General features: G+C 32.6%; 3 protein-coding genes across 3 annotated transcripts; all 3 read left to right on the top strand.

Annotated features, from left to right (window-relative positions):
• Nucleotides 1-780: 780 nt before the first annotated feature.
• On the top strand, nucleotides 781-2553 carry LOC107962605 (methyl-CpG-binding domain-containing protein 11). Its single transcript, XM_016899051.2, has 2 exons — nucleotides 781-939; nucleotides 1480-2553. Exons 1-2 carry the CDS (start codon nucleotides 874-876, stop codon nucleotides 2302-2304), a joined length of 891 nt encoding a protein of 296 aa, XP_016754540.1. The 5' UTR covers nucleotides 781-873; the 3' UTR covers nucleotides 2305-2553.
• A 1252-nt stretch (nucleotides 2554-3805) lies between these two features.
• LOC107962604 (glucan endo-1,3-beta-glucosidase 11) lies at nucleotides 3806-8153 on the top strand. Its single transcript, XM_016899050.2, has 3 exons — nucleotides 3806-4249; nucleotides 4604-5640; nucleotides 7478-8153. The coding sequence occupies exons 1-3, from the start codon at nucleotides 4198-4200 to the stop codon at nucleotides 7559-7561; spliced, it is 1173 nt and encodes a 390-aa protein (XP_016754539.2). The 5' UTR covers nucleotides 3806-4197; the 3' UTR covers nucleotides 7562-8153.
• A 2060-nt stretch (nucleotides 8154-10213) lies between these two features.
• On the top strand, nucleotides 10214-11125 carry LOC107963534 (stellacyanin). Its single transcript, XM_016900006.2, has 2 exons — nucleotides 10214-10533; nucleotides 10629-11125. Exons 1-2 carry the CDS (start codon nucleotides 10350-10352, stop codon nucleotides 10946-10948), a joined length of 504 nt encoding a protein of 167 aa, XP_016755495.1. The 5' UTR covers nucleotides 10214-10349; the 3' UTR covers nucleotides 10949-11125.
• The last annotated feature ends 724 nt before the right edge of the window (nucleotides 11126-11849 follow it).

The following is an 11849-nucleotide window of genomic DNA, read 5'->3' as shown; positions in this document are numbered from 1 at the left end:
TATTCACATCTATATCATATAACATTTATTTTTTGAATAATCTCATTATAGATTTTGATCATATCTGCTTTTTTTGATACAATGTCTAGAATTATCCACAACCCCTCCCCAACACATAAATAGGAGGATAATACGATTTAATGCACTCAAACTCACGTACTCCTACATTGGGAGCAATATCTATGCCAATCGAGTTAAGACTCAATTGATATATCATATATCATTTTTAGTTAAACATGTTAGTTCCAAATTTTGAGATTATCATAGGAAAAAAGTAATGTAAAATCAATTAAATAAATACAAATAAAAGAAAAAAGAAATATTAAGGGATAAATATCAAAATTATATATGAATTTTGCTTCAATGTGCAATGTTATATATAAACTTTGATTTTATGCAATTTTACAAATAAAAATTTAATTTAATTTAATTTTCACAAATCACTAATTAATATAACACAAATTTATCTTTACATATTACATATACAAATATTTATACTTATACAATATAAAAAAATTTAAAGTTAGACTTAGCTTCCAATATTAATGGTGGAGCTCGACAAACCTGTATTCCAATTTTATATTTTTTTCCTATAATATATATTATATAATATAAATATTAAAAACTATGTTACATGATTTATATTTAAAATTTCAGTGAAAATATAAGTTTATTAAATAAAAATGAAAAGTATAGAAATGTTGTGGATTTTGGAGTCCAGTAGAATCTGGCCCGGCCCGGGCCGTAGACACATTAGTATAATTTTTGTGGATCAGATGGATAAATAAGTAAAATTTGGTATAAAAATTTGAGTCGGTAATTTGGTAGGTGGAAAAGGCGAGCGCGGTGGAGAAGGGGAAGGAGAAGAAGGAAATGGACAGTGCCAAAGATGATGTTGTTTGCTTACAACTCACTGCTCCTCCTGGTTGGAAGAAAATGGTTCATTTCTTCTTCTTCTTTCTTCCTAAAAAAAAAATTCAAGTTTATTGCTTGTCGTTTCACTGGGTTTTATTTTGTTTTTATTTTTCTAGTTAGGGAAGTAATGATAATTTTTAATTAGAGTTATTTTGTTTTGCTCCTAGTATTAATGGTGAATTATGAGTTTTTTTTTTCTGGTTAACACATCTGGTTTTCCCAATTTATTGGAAGCAAAGCAATAGCTAGGGTTCTATAGAAGGGTCTTTGTCTGTAATCTTTGGGTTTCTGTTTTTAAACGATTCTTGGAGGCAAATGAGCAAAGTTGGGCATCCCTTGTGATATTTTAGTGCTCTTAGTTGGAAGATTTAATTTTTTGTTTGAGAAATGATATTTTGACTATTTTTTGAAAGACTGTTGAAGAATGTCTGTTGATTAAACGTTGCTTTCAAGTTGTGCAATTGTTTCGGAACTTTATGTAGGAAACTGGAAAGTCATCAATGTCATTTTTGGTGTTGATTTTGATAATATCGTGCAATCTTAAGGTTTCTTTTTGTTCTGCAGTTGAAGCTGAAGAAAGGGGGAACTCCTAAGAAGAATGAGATCATTTTCACTGCTCCCTCTGGGGAACAAATCAGTAACAAGAAACAATTGGAGCATTACCTTAAACAACACCCTGGTGGTCCAGTAATATCGGAATTCGATTGGGGCACTGGTGAGACCCCTAGGAGATCAGCAAGGATTAGCGAGAAGGTAAAAGCAATGCCGACAGCAGATAGTGAACCTCCAAAAAAACGAGGCAGAAAATCATCAGCTTCAAAGGATGATAACAAAGAATCGGAGACAGCCCCTGAAGGAACAGAGGATAGTAAAGATGTTATGGAAGAGGCTGGAAAATCTGAGGAAGAGAATGAGAATGAGAACAAAGATAAAACGCAAGATGGTAACAGTAAATCTGAACCCACTTCTAAAGAAGTGACACGCGGAGTAGATGCAAAAATATCTACTAATATCGAAGAAGGTAAAGGAGATGGTGAAGCAGTATCTGAAAAGTTGAAATGCCCGCAGGACGGAGTTGAAATGAATGCTTCTGGATTTGGCCAAAAGGAAACAGGAGACATGGAGGATGCAACATCCGATGGAAATGTTGAACAACCAGCGAGTGAAGCTGAGAAAGGGCTTGGATCCATGGAGCAGGAGAAACCCAACGTATGCGTTACGGAGGAATGGAAAAATGAGGGGCAAGGAGAAGGAAAACCGAAACATGATAGAAGCACAATTGAATCTGAAAGAGAAATCGAAGTCAATGAAGCAGCAAATCGTGATGAAACGGAAGAAGCAATTCAAAATGGTAGTAAGGGAAGTAATGCAGAGGAGGGGAAGCCTTGAGATACTATTTACAATGGATTAACATTTAACATGATGCATCCCCCTTGTGAACCTTTTTGATTTTGGGACATACTTAAAATGACTAGCTTTACTAAGGTAGTAACTGATGAGACATCTTTTGGTATTATGGTAGATAGCTATATAATGTAACTGTGTCTGATGTATTATTGGTCTGACGTGTAGCTTGTAAGTGATGAAAGGATATGGATGTAATATGCAGTGCTAAGTAAAAGGTTAAAATTAGTGCTCTTTTCTGGTGTCTGGCATCTATTTTTTGTTGATTAATTTGGTAAACTCCCAGCATTTACTTGGTTTAAACTTTGGTAAGTATAATAATATGTACTTTTGTATTGCCCGAACCTTTTTTTTAATTAAATTAAGTAGATTTTAAAGCTAGTCAGAGAACTTTTTTAAGGTATATTAATTTAATTTATATCAATATCTCATCTTAATTTATTTGTTAATTCTCACTTTTTTTTTATAAGACCGAGTGTATGTGGTAAGCTTATTGGATTAGGATTAGTTATTGCCTCACCATGTTGGTCTGTTTCCTTTTGTTTATTTGTAAATAATATTGCTTTACCTTAAAAAAACATATTTCAGTTAAGATGGAATTTGAACTTTAGAAATAAATGTGATGATATAAAATCAAATTTGGAAACTTAAATTCGAGCTTCTTATAAATCAGTTACAACTTAAGAGTGGGTAGTCTCGTAAAAGTATTAGGGGTGGATTGCATTTTGGTCTCTTTACTAAAAAAAATGAGTAAATTAATCCTTATATATTTCGACACATGCAAATTAGTCCTCCGTTAAATTTTATCAATTAAATGATAATGTGGCAAGTTAATTTAAATGGTTAATTGCTAATTTGGTCCCTAAACTATAGTTAAAATATTATTTTGATTTTTTAAAAAAAATTCTTACAATAATTCTAAAAAACTAAAAGAAAATCTTTACAATAAATATAAATTATTAAAAATAATGTTAATTTTTTTTAACATAGTAAATATAAATATTAAAATTATGTTAAGAAACAATACTATGAAAACAAAAGAAGAATGGAAGTTAAATCCAAGTGGTTATGGTTAGTATCTATAGAGAAACCCAACTTCAAATAGTTAAAAAGATGACGATTTTGAATTTTTAGAAAAAAATTATTTTTAAAAAAGTTAACATATTTTTTAATATTTTAATAAATTATATTTATTTTTAAATTTTTTTTAGAATTATTGTAAAAAAATATTAAAAAATTAAAATAATATTTTAACTATAGTTTAAGACTAAATTAACAATTAATAATTTAAATTAATGTGCTATGTGCAAAAGAGTTAATTTGCATTTCGAAATTTATAGGAATAATTTACTCAAATTTTTTTAATAAAGAGACTATTAGTCACTAAATAGCCAGTTTAGGGCCCAATTGTGGATCGTGGAGACAATACAGAACTTCAAGTTCAACACTTCCAAATTGGCGAGTAAGCAGCACTGACCAATGGGCACAACACATTTTGTAATAACATTTTTAAAGAATAGTTGAATTTAATCAAAATCCCAAAGCTGAAGACCCTTTTCTCACACACAAGCTTTGGCTTCCTGTCTTAAAATCACTTCACAATCTTCCTTCTTACCCATATTTTAGTTGAGGCCAAAAAGAAGCTGAGCTTCTAAAGAAACACTAGGAAAATGGAGGAGACCGTGTGACATAAAGAGAGAAAGTGAAGTACTAAGGGAGAGACTTTTTTATTATTATTTTTTCTTTAATTAATGATATGGCATGCTGGAGTTACAACAAGCTTTGCATTGAAGGTGTTTGCTCAATTTCCTTATAAAGAGCGTTTCCAGAATTGGATAATTTAATTCATCCTTGAACAAAATATAGAACGAAAAGGCAATGAAAATTCTGCGAGTTTCGCTATTCTTCTTCATCTTTCTTGCTCCATTTGGTACTTTCTCTTTCACTCTTTCTTTTTCCTTAAGGTTTTGTTGGCTCTTTTTGGTTATTTGTTATGCTGTCTTTTTCTGCTCAAATTTGGATCCTTAGTTTGTAGGCTTGTTCTTAAATTTTGATAGTTTCAAGGGATGTTTTCAATTTTTTTTTATTGAATCAAAGGATTTTGAATTCCTATATATTATTTAGTTGATTTGGGATTTGTATCCTATTATCATTGTAGAATATATAGGATGTAAGATGTATTTTCCTAAAATCATGACCAAAAAGCTCTCTTCTGTCTTTGACAAGGGATATTATTGTTATTATGATTATATTCTTGATTACTATTTTGGTTTCTTTTCTCCAGCATTTGTGACTGTGCAAGCTTTCACCGGAACGTATGGTATTAATTATGGAAGAATTGCCAATAACCTCCCATCACCAGATGAAGTTGTCACGCTTCTTAAGGCAGCAAAAATAAGGAATGTTCGAATTTATGATGCTGATCAAAGTGTCCTCAAAGAATTTAGTGGGACAGGGCTGGAAATCGTGGTTGGACTTCCTAATGGAAATCTGAGAGATGTGAGTGCCGATGGTGATCATGCGATGAATTGGGTCCAGGACAATGTGTTAGCGTATCTTCCCGATACATGTATCCGTGGGATTGCTATAGGGAATGAAGTCTTAGGTGGGAGTGATCAATTTTCGGGATTTCTTCTAGGTGCAGTTAAGAATGTTTACGATGCAGTAAATAAACTTAAATTAAGTGATGTTGTTCAGATTACCACAGCACATTCACAGGCGGTTTTTGCGAATTCTTTCCCTCCCTCATCATGTGTATTCCAAGATAATGTTGTTCAGTACATGAAGCCACTGTTGGAGTTTTTTTCCCAAATTGGCTCCCCTTTCTGTTTAAATGCTTACCCATTTCTAGCCTACATGTATGATCCGGAGCATATTGATATTAATTATGCTCTCTTCCTACCAACAGAGGGAGCAAATGATCCGAAAACTAAGTTGCATTATGACAACCTGCTTGACGCACAGATTGATGCAGCCTACGCTGCATTAGAAGATGCTGGGTTTAAAAAGATGGAAGTCATAGTCACAGAGACTGGGTGGGCTTCACATGGAGATGAAAATGAGTCTGCAGCAACCGTGGATAATGCAAGGACATATAATTACAATTTGCGAAAAAGACTTGCAAAGATGAAAGGAACTCCGCTGAGGCCAAAAAATGTCGTTAGGGCATATGTTTTCGCACTCTTCAATGAAAATTTGAAGCCTGGACCAACTTCTGAGAGGAATTTTGGACTGTTCAAACCTGATGGGAGCATTTCGTACGATATTGGGTTTCCTGGTCTTAAATCTTCATCTGCAGATTCATTACTTTTGTCTTTGAAGGTATGAGATTCCTTCCCACTCTTTGACATGTGTCATCTTAGCTATATGTTAACATTTTGCGGCTTAGATTGGAGTCTTCTCAGCCAGAAGAAGCTTATTCTTGGAGCAATATAAATTTGTCACGTTTTTTGGTTTCCACTTGATGAAATTACATTGAATTAAAAATGGGTGAAAGCATTACGAATGATGTTTATTAATAAAGAGAACAATGGACCTTAACAATTTCTTCATGGGAATGGCATAGTCCATCTGTTTAGTGATGCTGCTGACCCGACCATCTTATGAGTTTGATTTTTCTTCTCATTATCTTTCAGCTTAGGCGTATCACCTTCATATCTTATAAAGCAACAAATATTCCATTTACATGTCCGCATTACATAACGTGTTGTGAACACTCTTACAATCCTTTGTAACATGTTTATATCTTATTGATTTGATTGAATAGCTTCACAGTGTCTTTTTTGCACCATACTTTACGGTTCGTCATATTCTTGAACCATTAAAAATGGGTCTGTACATTGTTTATATGTAAATGCCTCCTTTTTATTTTTGAAGTCTCCTAAGATCCAATCATTTATTAGTTTTGAATGACTAAATTCTACTTTGAACTCCGTTCTATGAAATACTCGGTGAATAGTCAACTTTCCTAATGCATCTTGAAGAGAAATAACACAATGAGGATAGAGAATGGAGAAAAGAGAGAGTAGAGATAGCCTGAGGTCAAGAAATCATAATAACAAGTTTTTATAGGGTAGGAAAGGCTTAAACCTCAAACGGAAAGGGTGCAAGTCATAAACAAATTAAGAAACAGATTAACTAAAGCCCATATTTCTTGCCTGAAGTTCTTAGGTAGTGATCTTCCTTTAGTACTTCCCCTTGTGAGCCTGCATGAAGGGAAGGTTCTCTAATTTATACGAATCGATGATTAAGCAAATCATAACAAGAGACAGGAATGCAATTGAAAGATTGGATATGCTCTGGCTAGTTAAGGTTTATCTTGTTTCATGTGATACAAAGCTTCTCCAATTTTCCATTTTTATTTCAGACCACCTGCTACCGAAACCGATTATTGTCCATATGATGCTGGAAGGATGCTAGGTAACTGTAGAAGGATGAATTTGGTGGCCTGGAATGATAGTATCCCCGGCCAAACCAATACAACCTAACTTTTGCAAGAACATTCTGTTTTCCTTGCAAAAGGTTAATCCTTCATCATACACCCCTTATTTAATCACTACTTCAAATGTGTACAAGTGATCCCTCTTTACAATGCAGTAGAACTTTCATTAAGCGCAACTGAAGAATCACACTGTTGCACCAATGCTACAGGAGAACATTTTCTTCTATTGAATCACATATGTGCTGCCTAATCTTCTACTTCCTAGTATTGTAATCATACTTGTTACCTTGCGGGATCTGATTTCTTGACAAAATGAATAACTATACCCAATTGGTGAATTAATTAAATAATTGGAAACATCTGAAGGGATGAGCAATATTTGAGTTTGATTGTACAAGAGGAACGGAAAGTTGAAGTGTAAATTAGCCTAATGGAATCCTTTTGATTTGGACTGTCTCGATGCAGTAAATTTAATATGAAAAGTACTGATATCATGAAGATAAATTTTCTTTATTGAATGGCCAGTAGATTTCCAGTCTCAGACCCTGATACTATTTGATTGTCATGCATATATCTGTAGTCTTTGTTAATGAAGGTTGCTCATATGTAGTTCTTGTTTGTCATAACTTGCTCTTTCAATATCACAGCAAAAGTAAAAGATGTAGTCTTTGTTTTATTTTATCCTATTTCATTGAATTTTTATATGCATTATTGCAGGATAATCGTGGTTGCAGTTGGTGTGGATGCTATTCGATAATATTAACAATGGCTACTGCATTCCTGCTTGTGTTCTCAAGATAGTGATCAAACATGTGTTGGGGCTTCATTCAGTTGATGCCAAAGCTAGCACCCATAAATTCTACACTTATAGATTTATTAATGATTACTTATTTTCATGTTAAACTTTATAAAACAAACCAACATACCTGATTTTGGATCTTTAGGAACACATGATTAGCTCTTTATAAATAATAGAAAATGTGTTTCTTGTGCATGAAGAAATCTCTCTTATAATTGTAGGTACATATAACTGAATATGCTGATGGGGGTTTCTTAAGCCTTTTTTAATGGCATATGCCGATGGTTTTCTTCGGCTGGTGATTGGTTCTCCGGTCGAGAGGTGATGAGGAAGTTGGGGAGCAAAGGAAACTAAGGTCAGAAGGGCGTCGGAGGAGCAAAAATAGAATAATATAGTGAGAAAGAAGATGAAAAGTTTGAGATTTTTGGGTAACCTCATGCCCTCATGGGATCTTGGAGTTGCATTGCATGTTCCATGTTCTCGCCAGCTAGCTATATGATGGGAAGAAAATAGTGAACAAGCTGCTTCACCTTTATGAACCAGTTTAAAGCTTGTTTAATATTGTTCGATTATAACAAAATTATTATTATTTAATTATTAAATTTGTTTGGATACATTTGTTTATTGTACATGACCATGACCATCATTTTGCGATCATGTACATGAATATAATTGATTATTGTTTGTAAACAAATCGAATTAAAGGAATAGGAACATGTAAAAGTAATTTTAAAGCTATAATAAATCAATATGTTAATCATAAGGTGTGATGTGATGGTTGTTCATTTCATTTGAGATCAAGGTTTGATTTTTACTCATGAGAATAGAATATATTTTATGGTTAATCCTTTTTTTTCGAAGAACTTAATTCTCACTTATAAAAATGAAACATATTTTATGACTAACCCTTTATTCGGACATAAAGAAATTAAAAATTAAATCAATTAAGAAAATCAAGTTAAAGGCCTAGACTATTGGCTATAGTGACCAATACCGTAGCAATTTGTATAAAAGGAAACGTTGAAAATGTCAAAGCATTATTTAAATGCTAATTAGCATACTTTATGGAAATTTTTAAGAAACATAGACCATTCTAGGATTGCTATTTTTTTTATTATTAAATTTAATTTTTAATATTTATATATATATTTTTTAATTTGATGTTTATCTCTTTAAAATTGAATTTAATTTTTAAGAGTTATCTTTTTTTAATAAAAATATTGATTAAAATATTATTTTTTAACGATATTAACTTAACAAGTGACAATTCATGTATATTTCATACTAACATGATACTATTTAACTTATAGACTACATCAAAAATAATTTAAAATAATAAAATAAACCCAAAATTATAAATATTATACAAATTTCATAAAAATTCAAAATATTTAGTATGAAGTATGTATGAATTGTAACGCCGTGTATGCTCCTTTAATATGATTTTGACACATGGAAATGTAGACGGTTAGCAAATTAACAGAGATTTTACCGTTAAGTTTTGCTCCTTCCTTTTTCAGAAAGTTAGTCTTTACTTTATTAATTGCTAGAATGGTCACCAATCTTGTTCTTCTTCCAACCCATGTTATCGAATCCTTCTTTACCCTCAGTTCTTCAAAATGATCAACATAACAATAATAACTTTAGTATTGAAGAATCCCAGACTCAAGTTTTAAGAAGATTAATATATTTTTTGAAATAGAGAAGCTTGTGTATTTATGATCTTGAGTGGACATGGGATAGAAGATCGAGAGGGCTATGTTGGGTGATGTTGATTAATGACTGAATCATGTTATTCAACTTGATTCTAGATCGTGTTTATATTGAGATCAGTTAAATGAAATTGATGATCATAAAACTTCAATAGGTCCTATTAATTTTGTCCAACGAAATGGTTGATTGATGTTGCTGCAAGTACCAATGGCAGGGGCGCAGTAAGGGGCTGGTATAGGCCCGGCCGCTCTTAAAATTTCTTAAAAATTTTAAATTAGTAAAGGTAAAATTGTACTTTGGTCTCCCTAAAAATTATAAAAATTTAATTTAATTCTTTACAAATTATAAAAATACAAACTATAAAAAATTAAAATTTCATCCGTCCCCCTTAAAAATATTTTCTGGCTTCGACCCTGTCGAATGGGTGTTACTGAGTTCGCTGAAAGGAAAGATAAGCTGGTGCAAAAGCAAAACGATTTGTATCTTCAGTTTCGTTCGCTGCAACTTTTGCTTTGGAGCAAAAACTTGCTCTCATGTTGCAAGGAAAGAAAGGTGTTATTGAGTTCCAATGATGTGCATTACCTGCAACCAAAAAGCTGAAATGAGAAAGGAAACTTCAAAAGGATGTAAACAATGTCTAAACAAATGGCAAGGAGAGCAGAAGGGTTAAGAAAAAGGGTCAAAGCTATGATGGGTTGGAAAAAGAAAAACAAGATTGAAAGAACAATGTCTGCAACCATTTTTGGTAGATTAATAAAAGACCAAGTTATCAGTCTACATTTCCACGTGTTAAAAAAGAGGCATGTAAAAGAACATGTAAAAGGGGTAGAATGCAGAAAATTAATCTTTCTTAAATTTGGTTTATTCAAACCATCAATCCATTCAACCTAACATTTGCTAGGAAATAAAGTAGTTTACTATAGGCCCTCACCCACAGCTTGTTTTAATAGTTTACCACAAATTTATGACTCTCCTACACTCCCTATATATAAACAGCCCAGGCAATACCAAGTTAGTGCAGAAAAAAAGAGACAAGGAATCTTGGGGGGATTGAACTCAGAGAAGGTAATAAAGAAAATGGGTAGGAAAAGCAGCATGGCCATGGCTGCAGTTTTTGTAGTTTTGGCTTCAACCCTAACCACGTATGCTTCTACAACTTACACTGTAGGAGACTCCACTGGTTGGCAAGTCCCTACCAGTAATTCTAATTTATACGATGACTGGGCTGACAATAAAACCTTCGTTGTCGGGGATGATCTCTGTGAGTTTCTAACTTAATTTCCACTAGTTATTAAATATTTCCACGTTTTTCAAACATCAGATTCAGTTACTTCCAATTGTTTTGATTGTTTGCAGTGTTCAACTTTATTACTGGGGAACATGATGTTGCAGAGGTGACCGAACCTGGTTACGACGCCTGTACCAACACCGACACCATCTCAACCGACAACAAAGGACCCGTAAAAATTACGCTTAAAAGGACTGGTGACCACTACTTCATTTGCACTTACGCTGGTCATTGTCCCGCCGGCCAAAAGCTTAAGGTCCAAGTCCGAAGTGAAGCCGGCGACACTACGCCTGGAGTTCTTAGTCCTCCCCGCAACGCAGCTTCTTCCCTTGTTGTCACCATCTCTCTTGTCTTTGTTTCCATTGCCACCTTTGTTTTGTTGTGCTGATACTATATTATGTTAACCCTTTTTCAGTTCAAACAAACACTTTGTATAACAAAAAGATTTCCGTACCCTGCTTTTGTTATGACAATGATCATGGAATCATAGTTTGTGTTTGAATAAAAAATTCGATCCAGTTTCTAGATACATCAATAAAAAATGTTGTTTTCCCTTTTTCTTTTAGCTTCCATTTTTGGTACCCAACTAACTTTTCTAAATAATGTATTTGTATAAAAAGAAAGGGTTATATGAATTTAGGATTCCATGTCAAGATGAAGTCGGAAAATTTTTGCTATGGGAGTTGAAATTAAATAATATATTTGTACGATAGTAAAAATATAATTTTATTATTTTAATATCTATATATTTATAATTTTTAAAGAATTAAATCAAATTTTTATCATTTTTAGGGGGTTCAAAGTGTAATTTTACCTTTATTAATTTAAATTTTTATAAATTTTAAGGGGCCTAAATGAATTTTTTTTCATTTTAGGGGGGTTAGGGCCCCTGCCAACCCCCTGGCTACGCCCCTATGTCATTTCATTTGTATTCTTTTCTATTAGGAGAATGACAAATCATATTTTTCTCTCCTAATTTTTAACATTTTTAGCTGGATTTAAATTTTTTAAGGAGGAAAAAATCTGATTTGTCATTCTCCTATTGAAAGGGATAAAAATGATGTGACATTCCAATTTCATACAATCATTCCTCGAATGATAAAATTACAAAAAAAAATCCTTTTGAATTATAATGGGCTCCACCCGAGTCTTGACGATTGAATTTGAGTGTTGTCAATTAAAATAAGTTATAAGATATAACTTTGGATTTAATAACCACATTGTTAAAAAAAATATATGAAATTTAAAGGAAAAAAGTAAAAAAAAAAAAGAATAAGTATGTTTGTAGC

This window comes from Gossypium hirsutum, chromosome A06 (assembly GCF_007990345.1).
Source record: "Gossypium hirsutum isolate 1008001.06 chromosome A06, Gossypium_hirsutum_v2.1, whole genome shotgun sequence".
NCBI classification, from domain to species: Eukaryota; Viridiplantae; Streptophyta; class Magnoliopsida; order Malvales; family Malvaceae; genus Gossypium; species Gossypium hirsutum.
Note: the sequence above shows the minus strand (reverse complement) of the source record. Positions and strands in the feature narration are given on the sequence as shown.